This window comes from Malaya genurostris, chromosome 2, assembly GCF_030247185.1.
Source record: "Malaya genurostris strain Urasoe2022 chromosome 2, Malgen_1.1, whole genome shotgun sequence".
Classification (NCBI taxonomy): domain Eukaryota; kingdom Metazoa; phylum Arthropoda; class Insecta; order Diptera; family Culicidae; genus Malaya; species Malaya genurostris.
This window is the reverse complement of record NC_080571.1, coordinates 341,197,589-341,222,069: the sequence shown is the minus strand read 5'-3', so window position 1 is coordinate 341,222,069 and position 24,481 is coordinate 341,197,589. Positions and strand designations below refer to the sequence as shown.

Sequence of the window (24,481 nt, the reverse complement as noted above, 5' to 3'; positions counted from 1 at the left end):
AATCCCTCAATTGGTCGAAGTTGTGGGCAATTTGGTGAATTCATGTTTTTTGGGACGAAAGTGACATTTTTGGTAGTATACCATTCTACCGTTGATTTCGAGTAGTGGCAAGAAGCAAGATCTGGCCAGAAGACAATAGGATCCTTGTGGCTTCGAATCATGGGTAGAAGTCGGTTTTGTAAACATTCCTTGATGTATATTTCGCTGTTCATTGAAGCAGTGGAGATGAAGGGTTTCGAAATCTTACCGTAGCTACAAATTGCTTGCCAGACCATACCTTTCTTACCAAATTTTTCGACTTCAATTGATGTCTCGGACTGGTGTAACACTTGCCCATCTCGCACCGTATAATATTGTGGTCCCAGCAAGGATTTGTAATCGAGTTTCACGTAGGTTTCGTCGTCCATGATTAGGCAGTTCAAATTTCCAGCAAGAATCGTATTGTACAGCTTTCGAACCCTCGGCCTGATCGATGCTTCTTGTTTCGGACTACGTTTTGGTTGTTTCTGCTTCTTATAGGTTCGAAGATTCAAACGTTCTTTAGCACGAAGAACATTTGACTTCGACGTGCCCACTTTTTTGGCCACATCCCGAACTGAAACCTCTTTCTTTTGCACGAACGCCTTCAGTATGCGTTTATCCAACTGAGGGTTAGCAGGACCTTTTTTCGACCCGATTTCGGTTTATCCTCAAAGGTGTTATCCTCACCGAACTTCCTGATTGCATTTTGCACGGATTTTTCACTTACTCCTTCCATTTTTGCTATCTTTCTCAGTGACAGTCCGCGTTCTGTGCGCCATTTGTACACAATGTTTCGACGTAGTTCTGCTGAAAGTCCACGCATTTCGAAACAAACTAATGAAAACGAATAAACAACTGCACAAGTGGGTAGAGAAAAGTGTAAACAACAGGACACAGCCATAAAAATTGACAGATTCTGAACCATTGCGAAATGGCAGCGGTTTTTGGTTGCGTCCATAGTTTCTGGGACATTCTTTAGTAGTTTGGAACATCAATTACCCGGAACACGTTTTCATTGTATGAAAATATCCTTTTTTACGAAGTAGGTTCGTAAAGAAAGTTCGCGTTATTTGGGATTTGGTTCGTAAAAACAGTTACGTAGAAGATGTAGCGAAAAAAACTGTTTTTAAACGGTGCAAGTTTGGGTGCATGAAAAAGGTAATACACAACAGTTGAAGCGATTTATGCAAGAAAGCCTGAAAACATACATCTTTAAATTTTGGGCAATTTTGGCAAGCTAGAAGTAGGAAGTTGTCGGAAATAGTCCAAGGTTGTCGATTTTATTGTAAAGGGCGCTGGTCTTACAACCCATTTGTCGTATGTTCGAGTCTTGACCTGGAAGGATTCTTACTGTTAGTATGATCGTAGCACCAACCAGCCATGCAATGATTTTGTACGCTAGGAATCGGCTGCAAAGTCTGTTGAAACAGGAGGTCGAATTCCACAAAAGGAACGTAATGCCAAGGTTTTGCGAAGTTCAACGAAGTAGTTTCAGAAGTTTCTAGACATTTTAAAGGAAGACAACGAGCTCATCCGAAAGCCGTCGAAGAAGTTTTGAAAAAAATAATAACAAAAATGCATTTTTTTCTCGATTTCTTCCAATGTAAATCCCCTCCCCCTACATACCTTGCTGTTGGCATTAGCCCGTGGGCTCTGCGTGACCTTCGCTTCGGAGGCGGGTGGATCCAACACCGGACTGCTGTTCCGACTGTTGGAGAATTTTTTCCTCTTTCGCTTCAGGGCGGCCAGTGCTCCGAAGTGCAAATGGTAATGGTGCGAGGAAGAATCTTTCGCTTTTCCCGAACCGTGCGATCGGTCATTGCCATGGTGATGATGGTGACGCTTGTCTGGATCCGGCGATGGATCCACATCCGGCCGGTCCAAACTAGGATTCGAATCGGACGGTGACTCGGTGATGGCTTCGTCCGATGCCGGACTGTTGCTGTGACTCGCAGACTCACCCCGCGGACCATGATTACAGACAGAATCCTCCGACCGAGACCGGCCAATAAACCGCGACACACTTCCCTGCTTGGCTGCCTCAATCAGGGTACCTAGAAATAGATTTTAATTGGTTTGGAAAGCCATTAGCTGCGAGCGTTCTATTGGTTTTTAGGTGGGATTTTACTACCCCATCGTTTCTTCTGCGAGCCAGGTCTTTTGGAATGGAACTTCGGTGCTAGTTTGGCAAGTCTGTGAATGGGATTATTGTTTTCACCGAAGGAACTTTGCGACTGTGATGAAAACTGGTGCATAGGATTGACTTGGTGCAGGGCTTTCTTGGTGGTGAGACCTGGCCCGTATACTCCGGCAAACAGTTCGTGTGACGATTGGTCCGGAAGTTGCGTGGTGAACTCGGAAACTGGTGTTAGATGCTGACCCGATTCTGGTGCCGGCGGTGGTGCAATGTTGAATCCTTTCATCAGTCGCCGTTCCTTCTGACGGTTCTTCTTTCCCCCAACGCCTCCCCCGGAACCGGTGGCACTGGTCGTGTTCATTCCACTGTTCTTCAGAATTTCCACAAGTTCACAGCGAAAGGCAGAGATGTCCTGTTTGATCTCGTTCACGTCGTCCTCGGTGACACCCTGCGATTCGGCTTTACGCTGTTCTACGGTGACATACCGCCGGACTAGATTTCGCATAATGCTCTGATAGCGGAAGTCCCGTTCGCTGGCTTGTTTCACCTTCCGCTAAAACGAAACAACAACAAGAGAGAAGCAGAGCAAACAGGCGGAAGAGGAAAAGATATTCCACACGGAACGAAATTGAAAACAGATGCAAAGACGAGGAAGCATCAACGAGTGGGGAAAATAGCAAGAGGAGGAATGGTGAAAAAGCAGGAGAAATCAAACATTAACAACACACGGTGCGACGGGCAAAAACATGAGAAACCTTCCGCCTTCCACGTTCCGGAAAATGCATCCAATGCACCCAGTGGTGGAAGTGGTGACTCATCGGTGGCTGGATCGGATCGTTACTCACTCGAATTGTTTTCATGTGTTCCTTTTTTACGGCTTTGGAATGACCACAGAATTTCCGCTTGACCCACTGGAAGACGTAGAAGATTGACTTCGGTGTCGGAATAATGTTGAAAGGCGGGGGACAGGTTCCGCCTTCCTCGAAATAGCTAATCCACAGTTTCGATCGAGCAAATTTCCACTCCACATCAGCACGTTCCTGAAAATGTTTACTAAACTGTTAGGCACCCGGTCAATAACTACGGCCAGTACAAAGTTGTCTACCGATATGAGCTGATAGGAATGATTCATCATAGCGATCAGCAGATTGAGTAGCACCACAATGTTGATCACCGAGTAGGTTCCGAACATCAGCATTCCCCAGAACCGGGTGAATATCTTGATTCCATCCAGTTCAAAGTTTTCCAAATCCACCAAACCGAAGACCGCCCAGAAGAGCGTTTGAATCGTTTCGAACAGGCTGTCAAAGCAAAATTTTTTTTTCAAACTGCAAGAAAATTTATTATTCGCCGACTTACTTCGCGAATCGTCTCCACACTACGCAAGCGTTTGGATCCGTCGATGTTAGGTTGGACGACCCGGAGAACGTTGTTACATCCGGGCATCGCTTTTTCTCCAGATCGGCATAATACCTAAAACAAAAAAAAAGCAAAACACATTTCTAAGTCAAGTCCCGACCACAACAATTTCGATGTCACAACTCACCAAAGCAGTTGATTCAAACCGCTGCTGAAGGCAAACAGCACCAGCACGTAAAGGAAGAAAAACTTCATGATGTCCATCACCATCCGCGACAGGGACACTTGGAGCGGCCCCAGGTGCGGATTGACCGAGAAGATGTACACCAGCTTGAGCGAACTGAAAATGTTTGCTGCACTGAACAAACCCTCGGAAATCAGCATCGGATCCCAGGTGTCCCACTTTTCGCGGGGCAAATCGGCAGCAAACCTGTTGATGGCCATTTCTTTTTGTACCTGGGGAATCATAAGTAGCGGTATTATTAGTAGATAAGATTGAGTTATGTTGAATCAAACGCACCAACAAGTTACGTTTGTTGCATTGCACAGTGGGGAAAAATGGACTAACATCGTGATGATTTTTTGGAGGCATGATACAGCTGACCACAAAGAACCTTTTTGGTGTCAAGTGGTCAGTAAAATCGATTCCATATATTTAGAAGGACCGCACCAAACGCTATCATGTTCACTTTACCCCAAGATTCCTTTTGTACTGTATTTTATTCAAGCATAACTATATAACATAAAACCGAAGTATTTGCAGAAGAGCGAATAGAGTGTTCCTGATATAAAAATGTCTAGCAAATCGATTGCTCATTGTTTTAAAGACAGCAGCAAACTCGTTGTACCGTTTTACCCCATTATTTTCATTTTCCTTTGATTCAAGTACATTTGATTTTTACTTCAAAGCAAATATTTCTTATTTCTACGCGCACAGAAATAAATAAAAAGAGCATTATTATGGTCTGAGGGCAGAGGGTCGCGTGTTGAGTTTGAAATCAACCACGTGGCTCGCTCAATTCCCTTTGCGCATCGTATTTCTCCTGTACTCTCTCGTATATAAGCAAACTGTACCGGGTTGCCAGCATATTTTATGATCAAAAAAAGAACCGAAATTTTATTAAAAAAACCTGTTTTAATCCACCTAGTGGTGTAATGATGCCTTTCTCATGTACATATAATATTGTGGTATTCCATTCAAAATTTATCTCTTCGATTTTTGAAACAAACCAAGAGATTGTTTGTGCATTAACTAGTATAACATACAGAATAAAACAATGCTTTGATTGCGTGAGTCATCCACATTTCCAAAAACCAAAAAACCGACTAACATGGCACACAAACTATTCTATTACGCACTCTAAATTACGATTTAAATGTTTGTTGTATCCGAAAATATTTTAAGTGACGGTGTACAATATTGAACACACTTTACCCTATAACTCCGGAACCGAAAGTCGGATCCGGATGAAATTCAGGAATTCCGTATGGGACCACAAGATCTTTCATTTGAATCTAAGTTTGTAGAAATCGGTCAAACCATCGCTGAGAAAACTGAGTGAGACCTATTTTGGTATATATGACCACTATTTCCGGTACTTCCGGAACCGGATACCGGGAACCACGATAGCCGGAATCGGTTTGTTTAGTTGCCTACTGATAATGACTTTCGATTTGTGTGATTTTGAGACCAGTTTAGAAATTTTTTTACGTGTTTTGTTTCGCCGGTTTAAGTGACGGTGTACAATATTGAACACACTTTACCCTATAATTCCGGAACCGGAAGCCGGATCCGCATGAAATTCAGGAATTCCGTATGGGACCACGAGACCTTTCATTTGAATCTAAGTTTGTGGAAATCGATCAAACCATCGCTGAGAAAAGTGAGTGAGATCTATTTTGGTATATATGACCACTATTTCCGGTACTTCCGGAACCGGATACCGGGAACCACGATAGCCGGAATCGGTTTGTTTAGTTGCCTACTGATAATGACTTTCGATTTGTGTGATTTTGAGACCAGTTTAGAAAATTTTTTACGTGTTTTGTTTCGCCGGTTTAAGTGACGGTGTACAATATTGAACACACTTTACCCTATAATTCCGGAACCGGAAGCCGGATCCGCATGAAATTCAGGAATTCCGTATGGGACCACGAGACCTTTCATTTGAATCTAAGTTTGTGGAAATCGATCAAACCATCGCTGAGAAAAGTGAGTGAGATCTATTTTGGTATATATGACCACTATTTCCGGTACTTCCGGAACCGGATACCGGGAACCACGATAGCCGGAATCGGTTTGTTTAGTTGCCTACTGATAATGACTTTCGATTTGTGTGATTTTGAGACCAGTTTAGAAAATTTTTTACGTGTTTTGTTTCGCCGGTTTAAGTGACGGTGTACAATATTGAACACACTTTACCCTATAATTCCGGAACCGGAAGTCGGATCCGGATGAAATTCAGGAATTCCGTATGGGACCACGAGACCTTTCATTTGAATCCAAGTTTGTCAAAATCGGTTCAGCCATCTCCGAGAAAACCTAGTGAGATTATTTGACACATACACACACACACACACACACACACACAGACATTGCTCAGCTCGATGAACTGAGTCGAATGGTATATGACACTTGGCCCTCCGGGCCAATTTTCACTAGTCGGTTTTTCAAGTGATTGCATAACCTTTCTATATGAGAAAGGCAAAAACGCAATATTTCAATTTTTAATAAATTTCTTTATTGGCGCCTTCAAAGTACTCTCCTCCTGCGGCAATACATGCATGCCAACGCTTGATCCCATTTTCCATACAAGTTTTATAGGCCACCGAAGGTATAGCCTTCAGTTCACGCAGCGAATTCTCTTTTATGGTTTCTATGGTCTCAAAACGCGTTCCCCCCCAATGGCAATTTGAGTCTGGGGAAGAGGAAAAAGTCACACGGGGCCATACCTGGAAAGTACGGTGCTTGGTTGATGATATTGGTTGAGTTTTTGGCCAAATACTGTGACACAACCAACGCTGTGTGAGCCGGCGCATTATCGTGAAATTCAGCTTTTTTGGCACCAGCCGAGAAGCGACGCGTTTATAACCCAAAACATCAGTTAAAATGTGTTCGGCTGATCCATAAGAGATGCCCAACAACACAGCAATCTCTCTAATCGGTACAGAACGATTTTGCAACACGATTTGCTTCGCCGATTCAATGTTTTCTTCAGTAACAGATGTTGTTGGGCGGTCAGGGATCTCATCATGATCCAAGCTTGTACGACCACCTTTGAAGCGTTTATACCACTCGTATGCCTTGTGTTTTTCCTAGACACGATTCACCAAAGGCCTTTTCTAACATTTTCAACGTTTCGGAACACTTAAATCCCTTTTGCAACACAAAATTTAATGCACGCACATTGTTCTAAATTTTCATCCATTATAAAAATCGCCACACGAAAATTTTTCAACTTCTTCGTATAGACGCCAAACAAAAACTAATCGTACGATATGCGTCAAAATTTGCCAGAATGTGTATAAAACTGTTGCCAACGCTAAGAGAATAAAAGTTTATCGATTGGACATTGGATTCTTTTTTGATCATAAGGTACATTTTATTATTTTGATGAGAAGTTTTATCACATAAATCTATCGTATGGGTTGGATATTACATGGATTCCAAAAATCAATGGAAAAATATTCAATTTTCACAAAGATTGAATGTATGTGTATTTGGCAGCCTTGTCGAGCCAATTTTGTTTCTTTCTCCTTTTTCAGAATGCTATCAGGAAACCAAAGCGAAAAAAATGGCGGATGCATTGAAACTGACTTTGTTTCACAGAAAAATACAAGAGTTTATTTTTATCGCGATAATATATATGTTTTCATGTACTAATCGTATCTAAACTAAATTATCTAGACTTTGTCACGGTAGATTTATGATACAAGCCTTCAAAGCCGAGATATTCGATGAACAAGTAGAGGTATGCATTTCCGAGCGTTCCAATTTTCAGCAGTTCTTCAGTCAGAAAAATATACAACATGACCGCTAAACTCAATGAATCATTCTGAATATTTCACAGAATATTCTCAACTAAATTTCGAAGGCATTGTCAGGTGGGTTTTTCTATATTCTGCACCGTTTCCAAGCAAATTTAATTTGAAACGGGAAAATAGCAAAAAACCTACCTGGCTCCTGAAACGAGGAGAAGGAACTCCTCAGAATTTTGAAAAATTCCTGATTTTAGAAACCAAGTACAAGAGCATACTTCGGGCCAAGAAATGTAGCTATTGGGGACATTTTGTCGAAGGTTTGTCAAGAGAAACCTCAATGAGCACTCTTTGGAATACGGCCAGACGAATGAGGAATCGTAATGTAGGAAATGAGAGTGAGGAATACTCGAACCGATGGATATTTGACTTTGCTAGGAAAGTTTATCCAGATTCTGTTCCTACGCATAGCATTATTAGGGAGTCTTCTACAAACAATGGTACCATTGATAGGCCCTTTTCAATGATGGAATTTTTCATAGCACTCATGTCTTGTAACAATAACGCTCCTGGGTTGGACAGAATTAAATTCAACTTGGTGAAGAATCTGCCCGACCTTGCAAAAAGACGTTTGTTGGAATTGTTCAACAAGTTTCTTGAGCAAAATATTGTTCCACCTGACTGGAGACAAGTGAAAGTTATTGCCATTCAAAAGCCGGGCAAACCAGCTTCCAATCACAACTCATATAGACCCATTGCAACGTTGTCCTGTATCAGAAAATTGTTCGAAAAAATTATTATACGACATCTCGACACTTGGGTCGAGACGAACGGTTTGTTGTCTGATACTCAGTTTGGCTTCCGTAGAAATAAAGGGACGAATGATTGCCTTGCATTACTTTCGTCTGACATCCAAATTGCTTTTGCTCGAAAGCAACAAATGGCCTCTGTATTTTTAGACATTAAAGGAGCATTTGATTCAGTTTCCATTGATGTTCTTTCAGACAAGCTTCACCAAAATGGACTCCCAGCGGTTATAAATAATTATTTACACAACCTTTTGTCAGAGAAACACATGCATTTTTCACATGGCGATTTGGCAACACTCAGAAATAGTTACATGGGTCTCCCGCAAGGCTCATGCCTCAGTCCGCTCCTCTATAATTTTTACGTAAATGACATTGACAGCTGTCTAGTAACCCCATGTACACTAAGACAATTGGCAGATGATGGCGTGGTTTCAGTTACTGGACCCAAAGCTATTGATCTGCATAAACCATTGCAAGATACCTTAGATAACTTGTCCGATTGGGCTGTTCATCTTGGTATCGAATTCTCTGCGGAGAAAACAGAGTTAGTCGTCTTTTCAAGAAAGCATGATCCCGCGCAGCTTCAGCTCCATATGATGGGAAGAATGATCCAACAGGTTTTAACTTTTAAATACCTCGGGGTGTGGTTCGATTCCAAATGCACGTGGGGAGGACACATTAGGTATCTGATAACGAAATGCCAACAAAGAGTAAATTTTCTTCAAACAATAACAGGATCTTGGTGGGGTGCTCATCCGGAAGATCTAATAAAATTGTATCAGACAACGATACTTTCAGTGATGGAATATGGATGCGTTTGTTTTCGTTCCGCTGCAAACTCTCATATTATCAAATTAGAGCGAATTCAATATCGTTGTTTGCGAATTGCTTTAGGTCTTTAAGTTCTGGCGGGAGTTCTTCTATTGAAAGATCGTTTTTGGGAGCTTTCATCGCGACTGCTAAGAAGATGTGAGGTACTGAATCCCCTGGTTATTAATAACTTCGAAAGGCTAGTTGAGCTTCAATCTCAAACAAGATTCATGACAGTATATTTTAACCATATGTCACAGGAAATGAACCCTTCAAGATATATTCCTATCCGTGTCAGCATCCTAAGTGCCCCTGACTCAACTTTATTTTTCGACACATCCATGCAGCGCGAAGTGCGTGGAATCCCGGAACACCTACGCTCGTTGGAAATCCCAAAAAACATTTACAAGTAAGTTCAGGCATATTGACTCTGAGAAAATGTTTTACACGGACGGATCACGAATTGAAGAGGCTACTGGGTTTGGTATATTCTACAATACTGTTTCGGCTTAATTTAGGCTTCAAGAACCTGCATCTGTTTATATAGCAGAGTTAGCAGCAGTTCATTATAGTTTGAGTGTAATCGTCACATTGTCTCCAAATCATTATTTTCTCTTCACAGATAGTCTGAGTGCAATTGAAGCCATTCGCTCAAACGCTGCTGGCAAAAATGAACCGTTTTTCTTGGATAAAATAAAACAGTGCCTGAACGTAATATTGAATAATAATTATCAAATCACAATAGTTTGGGTCTCGGCTCATTGCTCCATTCCAGGCAATGAAAGAGCCGACATTTTAGCCAAACGTGGTGCTATTCAGGGTGAAATTTATGAGAGACCAATTGCTTCCAACGAATTCTATAGCGCGCCTCGCCAAAGCTTCTTGGGATAAAGATGATCTGGGTCGGTGGATGCACTTAATTATTCCTAAAATATCGACAAAGGTTCCGGGGACTGGATGTGAGTACGGATTTCATTCGTGTGATGTTCAGACTCATGTCCCATCATTACACGTTAGATGCACATCTCCTTCGAATTGGACTTTCAGAGACTAATCATTGTGCTTGTGGCGAAGGTAATCGGGATATTGATCATGTCGTTTGGACATGCGTGGAGTATCGTGTTGTCAGATCTCAACTAATAAATTCCTTGCGTACCCAAGGTAGACTATCCAATGTTCTTGCTTGTCGTGACCTTGCCTACATGAAACTTCTTTTCCATTTAATTAAATCCATTGGAGTTCCAATTTAAATTTTATTTTATGTTAGACTGTTTTCTCTTCCATGAGTTCAACCAATAGCCAACTATATGATATTGAATAAAAGTGATGAACTGATACAAACAAACTTGAAATAGTTTTAAGATCATGTACAAAATAAATGTATTTAGATTAACTAATGAATACCAACATACTAATATGATATTCGAAATGTATTAGAATTAAAGTACTATTTATTGTGGATGCAACGGCGAAGAAAAACTTATGTATATTGCCTATGAAATAAACGTATTTATGAAAAAAAAAATCAAAGTAGGCTTCATTACAACGATTAGTAACTAGCAGTCTTATAGCTTTTGAAGAATAAAGGTCAAACCGCATTCGGCCGACATTTCCATCGCCGATCTTTTTTTCGCTCTTCGGTTATGGCTGAGCTACCGGCGTGCGCATGTATAGGTACGCCGGACCCGACATAAAATCCATATCTTTGGCAACGATATTCCTCACCGAGCTTTTCGCACCGTAGCAATCGCGTCGGCTCCGGCGTACCTATACATACGCACGCCGGTAGCTCAGCCATAGCCGAAGCAGAAAAAAAAGTCAACGCCGGAGAGCTCGGATCGGTTGGATCGGCCGAATGCGGAGTGCCCTTAAGAATCCCCTCTCTCTTTACGAGATCATACAGCGACGGTATTTTTAATCGTAGTAGGCAGCGCTAGAAAAAATAAATGTGATCAAAAGAAACCACTTTTGTCACAATTGAAAACGAATAGTGCATATCTTCCAATGCACACTAGGTGAGGTAACGTAAATACATGAATTTCAAAATCCAAAGCTTTCAGTTTGATATTTTTTCTCTGCATATTTTCAGAGAATATAAAAGGAAGTACGATTTATTTGTATGTACAGTTATTCCTGCTTATTTGCATGTTAAATGCTTCCGAAATTGGGTCCAGTAACATTCGAATAACTATAAACTGACCGTTTTTGAAACGAACAGAGAATAATCGATCTCATCTCTCATTTGAATCATTTTACTCGTGCGTGTTCGCCGTTCGCTACCCATGGTATCGATTCGATCAACTTTGAATGACGATCATTTTGGTTCGTGGCGGAACTAAGGAGTGTATCGAAAATAAGCTATCCACATACATTTGTGTTGTACGCATATATTTGTGATGGTTTTTTATGCTCAGATCACAGCATGCTATGCGTTTGGCTGTCAGCTTTCGTTTGTTTACTTGTTTGTGCGGTGTAAATTCTGCGTTTTCAAAATGTCGCGTATTGAAAAGAATGTGAAAATTAAGGTTCTGGACACATGGTTAAGTGAGAAAGGTGATACTATGCGAAAATTGGCGAAGTGGTTTGGAATTCATCATGCCAGTGTTAAAACCATCATTAATAAGTTTTGGGAACACTATTCTTTGGATGAGCTACCAGGAAAAGGCAGAAAACCCGGTTCTTCCAACCCGAAACTAGACCAGAAAGTGGTATCTCTAATCATGAAGAAAAAATCAATTGTACGTATTGACATACGTGGTTTAGCAAAAAAGCAGGAACGAGTGTCGGAATGACCAGCGTTTCAAGAGGCGAAATCACCTGAAGACCTACAAGAAGCAGAAAATCTCGAAACAAAGTGTAGAACAGAAGTAGTGAGCATCTGCAAGGGCCTGGAAATTGTATTCGCGTCTTTTGCAGTGTCCGGATGCATGCGTTTTGATAAACGATGAGACTTATGTAAAGAAGGGAAAAAACCCTTCCAGGTCCACAATACTTTACTGTCGTCGTTGGGGAGGATGTGAGCGATGCGGACAGGTCGATTCAAGTGGAGAAATTCGGTCGAAAGGTACTGGTATGGCAAGCAATATGTTCCTGTGGTTTGAAGTAATCCATTTTTTACACTAATGGAACTGTAAATACAAAAATCTATCGATCTTAGTGACTCCAGAAGAGATTGCTGCCTTTATATAAGAAGCATAGTACATCTCCACTATATTGGCAGGATTTAGCATCGGCTGACCTTGAAAAAACCACTCTCAGTTGGCTTGCGGAAAAAGGTATAAATTTCGTTGAGAAAAACATCAATCCACCAAATTGCCCTCAGCTTCGACCCATCGAACGTTACTGGGAATCGTGAAGAGGGTCTTCAAGAAGACTGGCAAGGCAGCTGGGAACATGCAGGAGTTCAAAAAAATTTGGGCTCAAGCGTCCGAAAAATGCGTTGCAACACTTGTCCGGAACTTGATGAAGAGCGTTCGATCAAAAGTTCGAAAATTCGTGAAGGAATAACTTTAATTTAATCCGGTTTTCATTATGCTCAAGTTTAACCTCGTACAATAAAGGATCAATTTTTAGTTGAAATAAAATATCGTTTTTTATCAAAATTTGAAAGAAAAATTTGTGGATAGCTTATTTCGATTACACTCCTTATTTCGTATGCTGTGACGTGTAGGAAGCGGAGCAAACCTTCCGTATTTGAAAGAGTGTCTCTAAATGTGACATCTTTCTCCTGAAGACTCATGGTAGTCCGACGATTTTTAAAAAGGATTTGGTATCATGCCACTATACGAAGGACGTGCTAGAGTAGCATAAAACGAATTTTGTTGATTTCGCGCCGAAAGATCAGATTTTCCTAAATATTGCGGAACTGCGTCCAACAGAAAAATATTGGGGTATTTTGAAGTTGCACCTTCTGAAACAACCAAAATTAGTAAAGAATGAAGAAGAAATGAAAGCAAGGGTTAATATGCGAAACGTTGTTGATTCTGAGATCGTACAGAATACCTTATGGCAGGGGTTAAGGTCAAATTGTTAGTGAATTTGGCGAAATTAAATAAATGAATGATGTCAAAACTAACTTTGTTTTTTTTTGACTCCCTGAAAAATATTTGATAATCGGATCAAAATTCGAATATTGAGAAAGAATTTTGTGTGTGTGGATTTAAAAAGGTACATCCTTTAGCCACCATTTAATTCTACTATAGCACTGCCACGTCAGGAGTTTTTCACTAGATGGAATAAACCTTTCGATACTGATACGTATTTCAATCGGCATCCGTGCATCAGGCTGCACAATTTTCCCAAAGAGCTATAGAAGATATCCTCCCATTGAATTATGTATGCAAATCAGAAGTAAAATAATTAGTTTAGCGCAAATCCATCACAACATTATCAGTTAAGTGCAACGTTAGCAATGCGAACTTCGCATCGAACAAGTGCAAAGAAATCCAACATTCAAAATGCACCGAACGGTGTTAAATATCGAGAAAAAATTTCACAATTCAGCACTTCTGAAGGCCAGAAATTATGACCTCGATTATGACACTTTATTTCACTGAAAAATGCAAATCCGAAATGAAATAATCAACCTCAAAAATCTGTATGTTGCATTTTTTGTAGCCGTTAGAAAAAGAAAACCCTTCACAAAAATTGCTTCAGTATTGAATCAATCCGCACCGCGAACAGTTCTGCTGCCGAAAGGATGGAAAAATGGAAGCCTTCTACTTAAGGGAAAAAAACGAACTATTTAGATTTCTTCTTTGTTCATCAAGTGTGGAACATATATCGAAGTATGAACACAACGAAGCGACTTGCGACATTTCTAAGGACCATAGCAATGAGAGTGCTATAATCCGCAATTACGGTCAAATCATTTAGCTCCTGGTCATTTTCAGTGTCGCCACGTCAAATCAAGCAGGGAGTTAATACGATTTCCTCATATTTATTAATTTAATTTTTATAATCAAATTTGAATCATAATAATACGTCCATCTTCAGTATGAGTGCCATCTAAATGTAATACCACGCGTTTGCACTCGGTTCAGTACGTTAGCGGTGTTAGGGAAGAGCACACAAGCAAGTAGCTGATTTTTTATGCACCGTTCGCCACACGAGACTGTGTTGAAAGTCGGAGAAATGGTAACCTGCGTTTCTTTTCAGAATTCAAAGCATTGTACAGAGCACTAATGATAATTGAAATTGATGATTTTTTAGTTGAACAATGTACCAAAATGAAAGTGAATTTTTAAAATAATCTAGCCTTTGTCGATAGCAGTCCTACGTCAATCACGTGGTTAAAGACTGTCCCAGAAAGTATGGACGCACTTTGATTTCGCTGTAAATAATTCACAAGTGTTAGATATTCAAATTTTTTTCGATATACTGATAATATTAAACTACAACAACAGAATATTATTCTCAACATTTGCTACTTAGTCATTTTAGACTAGCTGGCGCACCTTCTTGCGAACGTTCCTCATTAAATTCCGTACAGACTTGTTGGCGACAAGTTTTGACACTTTTTTCCAATCTTCTTCAAAATGTTGAATGGTTTCGGCTGCCGAGACATGTTTTCCTAAGATGTGCCTTCGTTAATGCTCAAAATTCATCAATTGGTCGAAAGTGACATTTTTGGTAGTATCCCAAGTAACAATTTTTGTTACGCTAGCTTGTTTGTGACTAGTTTGCAACCAGATATTTGAGCGATTGTTACTAACATCTAACCAGTTGCATGACTCAAAAAGCGCAGTTTCTACTAGTTTTTAAATCGGCTAAAAATAAGTTGTCGTTACGTTGTAATGCCATACTGAAATAACTTATCTTTTCATAACTTGAAAATAACTTGTTTTCAAGTAAACTAGTTGAAACTTAGTCACCAGCGACATTATAAACATTGAATGAATCCAGAATACTTTTCTATCATAAATAAAAAGCAGAAGAGTACTTTAAATCACAAGCTTGATACAAGGTACAAATTTCACAACGATTTTAAAACTGTCGAGCGGAATGAAATTTTACTCAACTGTTTTTTATGCGCCGTCAATCAAAATCTGTTTATAAAGATATAAAAAATAAACAACAAAATAACCCTATGTTCAGAATGCTCAAAATTATTCCAAGTAGAGTGATTTCTCATCATTTTAAATTCATATATCATGAGAATTATAGAATTATCACAATCGATGTTCAATTCCTATATTATTTTCTTCGTGTTTATGACAGTGCATAGACCAAAAATGACTATTCTGCCTTTCACAATTTTCGGCAAAAAGTAGTTTTGAAAAAAGTAATATCCTGGTTTTATTTATGTTTCATACACTTCTTGAGACTCCATATTGTGTTCGCCATATTCAAGCCAACAAAGATTGTTTTGTTTGCATTTTCGTTATCATAACGTTGGGAAAACCTACCGATAACTATCTGAATCAATGAAGAAATTATATGTTATAATCTTATAATATTTAAGTTATTACTACATCAATTCACAGTAACGATTTACATATACGCTTACGTATTTATAATGGTTCCGCAACGGAAAATAAACCTTTTTTCAACTAGCAGCTAAAAGCATAGTTGTGATTAAAGATATGTTAGAATCAAGTAACGATAACTTACAAATGATAGTTAGTTCAATGTTTACGTTATAAAGAAACACTGCTGTCACCTTGTTTTAACCAGTATAAAATAAAAAACATGTTCGTGCTCTTGTCGCAACTCAGTTGGTTTAAGCGGTATCAAAACTAGTTACGGGTTGCTACTATTGAAGTCAAATAAACTTATTTTCAACTAGTAGCTAGAAGCATTGTTGTGATTAAAGATATGTTTGGATTAAGTAACGATAGCTTATAAATTGTATTTAATTCAATACGACACAAATATGTTATTATTAGAAAGCTAAATAACTATTTCGTAACTAGTTATGTTATGATGAAACATTGCTGTCATCATCTTTTAACCAGTATAACATAAAAAACATATTCGTGCTCTTGTTGCAACATAGTTTGGACTTTGTCGTATTAGAACTAGTTGCGGATTGCTACTTGGGATACCATTCTACCGTTGATTTCGAGTAGTGGCAAGAAGCAAGATCTGGCCAGAGCACAACAGGCTTCGAATCATGGGTAGAAGTCGTGTTTGTAAACATTCCTTGATGTATATTTCGCTGTTCATTGAAGCAGTGGTGATGAGGGGTTTCGAAATCTTACCGCAGCTACAAATTGCTTGCCAGACCATAGCTTTCTTACAAAATTTTTCGACTTAAATCGATGTCTCGGACTAATTTTACACTAGCCCTTCTCGCACCGTATAATATTGTGGTCCCGGCAAGGATTTGTAATCGAGTTTCACGTAGGTTTCGTCGTCCATGATTATGCAGTTCAAATTTCCAGTAAGAATCGTATTGTACAGCTTTCGAACCCTCGATCTGATCGATGCTTCTTGTTTCGGACTACGTTTTGGTTGTTTCTGTTTCTCTTTTTTGGCCACATCCCGAACTGAAACCTCCTTCTTTTGCTCAAACGCCTTCAGTATACGTTTTTCCAACTGAGGGTTAGCAGGACCTTTTTTTCGATCCGTTTTCGATGCTATCCTCACCGAACTTCCTGATTGCATTGCGCACGGCTTTTTCACTTACTCCTTCTTCTTCGGTTCTTCGGTTCAGAGGTTACTGTGGTCGATCAAGTTAAATACGTCGGGGTTATTCTTGACTCAAAACTGAATTGGTCTGCTCACATTGACTTCAGAATTAAAAGAGCTTGCATGGCTTTCGGCCAATGTAGACGAGCTTTTGGAAAATCATGGGGACTCAAACCCAGATATATTCATTGGATTCACACAACTATTGTTAGACCAATTTTAGCATATGGATGTCTTGTATGGCAGAAAGGAGAAGTCGCGACAGTTCAGTCAAAGCTAAATCATCTCCAAAGGATGGTCCTAATGGCGATGACAGGAGCATTCACGACAACTCCTTCTGCTGCTCTAGAGGCGCTACTGTGCATTAAACCACTACATGTGTTCCTAAAACAAGAAGCATTATCTTGTGCATACCGTCTTAGGGTTACAGGGCTTTGGAACAGTAACCCATTAGAATATGCTACCAGTCACACTCGCTTGTGGTCTCAAATGGTTACATGGGATGAGTATTTACTCGCTCCTAGTGACCTAACTCTCACATGCAGTTTTCCTTTCAAAACATTCAATGTGAGCTATCCTTTTCGTGAGGAATGGTTGTCTGGTTGTCTGGAACGACAGCTTTATGAACACATAGTTTGTTATACGGACGGTTCTCTGTTGAATGGTCGTGCTGGTGCTGGTGTCTACTGTCGTGAAATGAGGCTGGAGCAGTCTCTTTCACTTGGTAGATACTGTACTGTGTTCCAAGCAGAAATCTACGCAATTCTGTGTGGAGTACAATCGGCACTTCAGCAGAGGATCTGTGGTAAGCGAATTTATTTTTGTTCCGACAGTCAGACAGCCTTAAAAGCACTCAGTTCGAATGACTCACGGTCGAATCTAGTGATCGCATGTCGAACTCAAATTGAAGACCTCAGCATTTCAAATGCTGTTTACTTCTTATGGGTACCCGGCCATTCTGGTATTACTGGAAATGAATGGGCTGATGAGTTGACTAGAGCTGGTGCAACGAATGATTTCGTTGGTCCTGAACCAGCTTTACCACTTTCAACTAGTTGGATAAAGCACAAGATTCGTTCTTGGGCTGTATCCAAACATGCCAGCTACTGGCGCAGCTTGCAAACTTGCGCTCAGACAAAAGCATTTCTACCAGATTTAAATCTGAAAATGTCAAAGTGTCTACTGCATTTCTCCAAGCATCATTGCAGTATTCTGGTCAGAGCTCTGACTAGACATTGCAAACTCAATTATCACATGGCTACTATTCAACGTGCTGAGTATTATTCGTGTGATTTGTGTGAATGCGATTATCGTACTTCATATCATCTGATATGTAATTGTCCCGCATTGACGCAACTACGTATCCGGGTTTTTGGTTCTCCGGGTTTTTGGTTCTCCATACATGGTTGAGTCTGTGTATGCGGGGCTAAAATTAAATGATATTCTCTCGTTTCTCACCCAATGTGGTAAGAAGATAGAGTCAGAAGGGTTCATCGTTCTTCCTGGAGTGAATGAATCCCTTCTGTATTCACCTTAAATAGGGTTTAGCAGATTGTTTGACTTCCTTTTGCAAAATCTTTAAATCCGCACATAGTAACAAACCTAAGTAGGTTTTACAGCAGACTGTACGGGACCTCGTAAAGGTTCAAAATTTACTTCTGCTTCCACTAAATGTGATCCCCAGCAGATTGTTTAGCATCCCTTAGGGGTGCAGAATTTACTTCTGTGTCGTCAATTTTTCCCATCTTTCCCAGTCCAACCCTTACCATTTCCTTTCAATCCTTCCCTCTTATATATCGGGAAAATGATGCTAAAAACAAATTGATGGCAAGGCACAAATCTCCAAATATCAAGGATAACGTGCCATTTGAGCCAATTTGTTCTGATTCCTGCTTCCCACTTTACCAGCACTGGCATGGAATTGAAAATGGTATAAATATTAACATCTTCTATATTAAGCCATCCAGCGCTCGCTGAGAATATCCAAAATTAACAAACTTTAATTGCAATTAATGCACTAATGAATTTAGCATCGAACATGCAAAAGTCAAAATGTTCACCACTTTTTCATATTGAACCACCCTAAACTGCTTGCTAAAAACGTTCAAAATTATCCAATTCTACCTGCTACTGATTCGCTCACCAATTAGACATTAAAATAGCAGAAATCAAAATATTTACAAATTTTTATATTAAACCCCTCCACGATCGCTGAAGATGTTCAACATTATCTTATTTGAACTGCTATTGATTCATCAATCAATAGAGCATCAAATTGACATTAGTCAAAAACTTTACAATTTTTCAGGGTGAACAACTCTATGGTCCCTGAAAATGTCAAAAATTAGCAATTTGTATTTGTTATTAAATCACTATTAAATGAAACATTTTATCAGCAAAAGTCAAAATATTTACTAGTTTTCATATTGCTCCATCCTCCATCCTATTGATCCAACAATCAACAAACCATCGAATTGGTATTAGTCGAAAAATTTTACAATTTTTCAAATAGAAAAACCCTACGGTGGCCAATTTTGCCACTCTACGCTCTCTGAAAATGTCTAAAATTATCCAAGTTGAACTGCTATTGATTCACCAATCAATAGAACATCAAATTGACATTAGTCAAAATATTTTCCTAATACAGGTGTCCTACGCTCGTTGAAAATGCCTGAAATTACTCAATTTTATTTGCTATTGACTCACCAGTTTATTAAACATCGAATTTGCAAGAGTAAAAAAAATCCCTTTTCATATTGAGCCACTCTACGTTTGCTGAAATGTTCCAAATTATTCAATTCTTATTGTTATTGATTCTATAACCAAAAACCATAAAATTTGCAAAAGATCCAGAAATTACTATTTCCTATATCGAGAAAAACAATTTTTTTCATTCTGATCACGTATGCATTGATAATTTCAAAACCAGGATGCGAGAACTGAAATCAACAAAGCATCGTATCGAACGCAGTTTACTCGACCCTCGCCGATGGTCCGCCAACCGAACGGTTCGAATCAGATTGCTTCGCCGAACACCGAGCACAGAACACCTTCGCATTAACCGAGGAAATAGTTTTCGAACCTATCGCATGCTTACGCTCGGTGAACATTTTTGAGTAAATTTGCAGAAGCATCGGCGTTCGGTTCGCCATTTACCACCACTGCACAGTGGTCCGAAACGGGAAATCAGCGTGACAAAAATATTTTCACTATTGAATATTAGTTTTTTGTAGTTGGTGTCATCACAAAAGTTGTTTGGAATCAAATGGCGCTCCTTTTGCAGGGCTTGCAAATTGAAGCAACGAATATGAACGAAAGGATTTCACCATCTGTGCTATTCACACACATTCGTATGTCAGGTAGAATTCACAGCGCAACCCAAGCCAGGAGAGCTGCTTCGTTCGTTCTTTAGTTCATGAATATGCCCGCTTGCTGAGACCTATGCTTCATGAGGTTAGCATTTGATGAATGGTTCTAATATTGTAGATGCCTATGAGGAAACTAGTTTCATAACTTTTAGTTCCGATGAATATTAACTTAAAGAACATTGCTTTTAGTGTTTCTCGGATATATACACAGTGTAAACTGCCAAGAAACAAATTGATCGTTTTGAAAATGGGCTCAAATGCAAAACTTCTGCTATAAAATGTTTAAAGTATGTTTGAAATATGATCAAATTTGGTCTTGGAATGCGAACATTATGTTAAAAATGATTTCTGTAAACCTACTTTTTAAAAATAAACCGTAAACACTGCCTATATGACTTTGCTTCGCGTCTTGTAGCACACCGTGAGGCAAGGTCTTCTTTCTCGTACAATACTAACGAGAGCGAACCCTTCATTTCATTACATTGTCATGGATTGCTTAGTTCATGTGTTAACTGAGACTGAGAGCACAGACAGTTTACTTGGCAAGGGGAATTGGTCTGCTCAGTAGCATATACTCTCACGCATCCAGTTTCTCTCTAATATAGGTCTCTCATTCAGCTATGTCAAGCAAAGTGTTCACAGCAGATATTTTTTGTTGCTTCGTTCGTTTGAGGATTCACAATACAAGCAAATACATTAATTTTCCCGAGTAAAGGAAGGATGGCTCTCAAAAAATCACTTTTTTTGTTCTAACTTTTTTGTGAAACGTCCTATCGAAAAGTTGTCTTTAGAAGTTAGCTTTTTCATATGAGCTACCAGTAAAAAGTTATGATTGTTTTTTCATCAAAAACTAGTCAAGCTTCAAATATCAATATTCATTAGATGATAGATCGATAAAAATGTATCGTATGCAGTTCCTGAAAAGTCATGATATAAGTAAAAATTTAAGAGAAAAATTGGAAGGGTGTTATTTTTTAAACTTATTTAAATTAGTTTAAAAAATACCTTCAAAAAACTCAAAAACATTACATAACACTTAAACGCCTTAACGTATCAACATACTTTCTTGAGCAAAATAATAGTATCAAATTAGTTCTACAAATGTTCAATACATTGTTCTTTCGAGAAATGAGACACACAAAAACTACAGCTGAAAATAAATTTGTTGTAAGTCAAAGCTCTGAAACCCAAGAAAATTATTAGTTTGTTAAAATGAGTAGAATGTATCAATTCGAACCAAAACTCATTGTGCGTCGTTTGCCGGTTTTTACAGGCTATTCGGTACACAAGTGGATGAGGAAGAAGGGCCAGTGTCAGAGGCGTCTTGGCACGATGTGGATAAAAATATTTGCATTTTACTAACTTGCACCTGTTGCTTGTTGGAATGGTTGTCGAGATCATGAAAATTTCTGTTCATAAATTTATCATGGCCAATTAGTTCGGAATAACCATATTACACAGTATCTCTAATCCTCAGTTGCTCCAACTCAATTGAAGTGGTTATTTTGGTAATAAATTAATTAAAATTGTTCTGCAATCTATTTTCGGCTGTAGTTTTTGTGTGTCTCATTTCTCGAACGGACAATGTATGGAATATTTGTAGAACTAATTTGATACTATTATTTTGCTCAAGAAAGTATGTTGATACGTTAAGGCGTTCAAGAGTTATGCAACGTTTTTGAGTTTTTGAAGGTATTTTTGAAACTAATTTTAATAAGTTAAAAAAAAAACACCCTTCTAATTTTCCATTAAATATTTACTTATATTATGACCTTCCAGGAACCACATAGGATACATTCTTATTGATCTGGCATCTAACGAATATTGATATTTGAAGGTGGACTAGTTTTTGACAAAAAAATAGTCATAACTTTTCACTGGTGGCTCATATGAAAAAGTTTGGTTCAGCAAAATTGTGCGCAATAATTAGTTCAACAACTCTTCTTAAAACCAACTTTTCCATAGAACGTTACACAAAAAAGTTAGAACAAAAAAAAGTGATTTTTCAGGAGCCACCCTACTTTTGTTGGGGAAAATTGATGTAACTCGATCAAATAAAAAGCTAGAGAGGTGCTTTTCTAAGCAAAGTTGCTCGCAATAAAATTTTCTACAACTTTATTGTACAATGAAATCATTTTTGAGTTCTATTAAGAAAGTTAGTTTTAAGATTTCAATCTAAATGAGGACCACCCTACTAACATTTTTCATCCAAAGGAGCGCCTCAAACAACTTTTGTGAAGACACCAACTGCAAAAAACTAATATTTAATAGTGAAAATATTTTTGTCACGCTAATTTCCCGCTTCGGACCACTGTGCACTGGATTTAAGGGAAAATAGTATATTTTCAAGTTATGATAATACACCATGATTAAAAGTTTTCGGTTCATGATCCATTTGGACTGATTTCGTTGAAATTTAAGCGTAACACACTTGGCGTTTTTGGGTATAACTTCAGGCGTCTCTCTGGGTCGTCAAATGGTGAGATAACTAAGTCCTCACAAGTCCCTATCTCATGCCTCCCCGAGCGTCTATGATGACATTTGGTCAATAGAACGGCGTCGACTGGGTGCTATCGCCTTCTGCGTTAGTAGCAGAATGAGAGGGTGTGAAATGGCTTGTAGGTTGAAGCCCATTCTAAAGTGCAGTGTTTATCATAGTATATTACAACATATAATTGTGTTGTTTATTACATCATGTATTATTATTATTATTTTTATTATTATTATTATTAGAAGAGCGTAACTTACACTGCGACATTACCTGTTATATTGTATCATAGCATATTATTTCATATATTATCGTCTTACACTATTTTATGTTATTATATAATATGTTGTATGGTATTATACTGCATTGCATTATATCATATTATATTGTATTATATTATATTATATTTTATTATATTATGTTATGTTATATTTCTATTATATTATGTTATATTGTATCGCATTATGTTGTATTATTTTATATTATATTGTAGGGTTTATTATGAGTAATACTACGTACCTCTGCGCAAAATATAAATTTGTTTTCCTTATAAGTTATCATTTTTAAAGTAACTTTCAACTAAATATCAAGGTCGTCACAAGGTGAGCTTGGTCCTCACTGGATCCTGTTTCATGCCTACACGTGTGTCTGTGGTGACAAATGGTCGATGGAATGCGTTGATGGCAGAATGAGAGGATGAGAAATGACATATAAATTCAAGTAATATAATATCATAGCATATCGCAACATATCATTTTATTTATTCTATTATTTATTATATAATTCATTGTACTATATTATATTGTTTTTTATTGTTATTTTCATTATTATATTGATTGCTATTATTATTAATTTGTCATCAATAATAATAACATATATTATTTTTATAGATGTGGATATTATCATTGTTATTAGAAGAGAAATATTCTACTTCCTGCAGTATTGCGAAGATAGAAGAGCATAACTGACACTCTACATTAACTGTTATTTTATATCATGTTTTATAATATATTATATTATTGTTCGGAATTCTCCCAAGAAACTCTCGATGAAATCTGCCTCGTTTTAAAGCAGATCAAAGCTGCAAATTTATTTATGTTTAGTTTAAATGTATAAACGATCAATCAAATTCAACTCACAATTAGTTTCTTCTCTCCCTATTCAAATGACTAAGCACAATCCGTCCAAATTGTCAACCGAAATTGTCAACCAGTTTTAAATCTGCGTGTTTGATTTTAATTTGTAATATTTGTCTGTGCAGTCTTACTTCAACGTATAACTCACCTAAACTCCTTACTAGAAAGCCAAATACTTCCGTACTCCGCGTAGATATAAGTTTTATACCTGTAGTTTTGTTTTAGTCAAATACAACTAGTTATTTATCTGCATAGAATAATGAATTGTATACTGTTTACCTTTTAATTCTATTAATTTATAGATACCAATAAATTAATTAATAGAAACTATAAACTGGTTGAACAAATTAGCTTGATAATATATTCAAAACTGCAAACAATATCCAATAACTTCCAATTTCTGCCAAACCTATCTTCTATTTTGCCAGTAATGCCTTTTGACATTTATTTGCTTATTAACTTTCATCTATCTCTTTCTTAAATCTTTCATCACTCAACGGCAGTGTTGCCAAAGGTGTTATTCCAAACAATTCCCCGACCCGTAACCCTGGTCCGACGCATGGCTCAAGTACCAGTGTTACCACCAGTGATCTCCAACACCGCTAGGTTCACTGCCGCGCGTTTGAAGACACCGCTCTTGGTGCGTACCCAGGCTTGACGTATTCTGCCATCACTGGAGACTATCGGTTTCTCTACTATACCGCGAATCCATGACCTCCGATTTGTACCTTCGACAACGTAGA

General features: G+C 38.4%; 1 protein-coding gene across 3 annotated transcripts in view; it reads right to left on the bottom strand.

Annotated features, from left to right (window-relative positions):
* Positions 1-24,481, bottom strand: part of LOC131431823 (transient receptor potential-gamma protein) — a 399,703-nt gene that overhangs the window by 11,715 nt on the left and 363,507 nt on the right. Inside the window, exons 16-21 of one of the 3 annotated variants that reach the window (XM_058597720.1) lie at positions 3,705-3,973; positions 3,518-3,631; positions 3,252-3,459; positions 3,004-3,198; positions 2,153-2,711; positions 1,648-2,075 (exon numbers count right to left, since the gene is read on the bottom strand). In XM_058597720.1, coding sequence (XP_058453703.1) covers positions 1,648-2,075; positions 2,153-2,711; positions 3,004-3,198; positions 3,252-3,459; positions 3,518-3,631; positions 3,705-3,973 — 1,773 coding nt within the window. The remainder of the gene's footprint in view (positions 1-1,647; positions 2,076-2,152; positions 2,712-3,003; positions 3,199-3,251; positions 3,460-3,517; positions 3,632-3,704; positions 3,974-24,481) is intronic. The other 2 variants (XM_058597721.1, XM_058597723.1) reach the window with 2 other exon arrangements.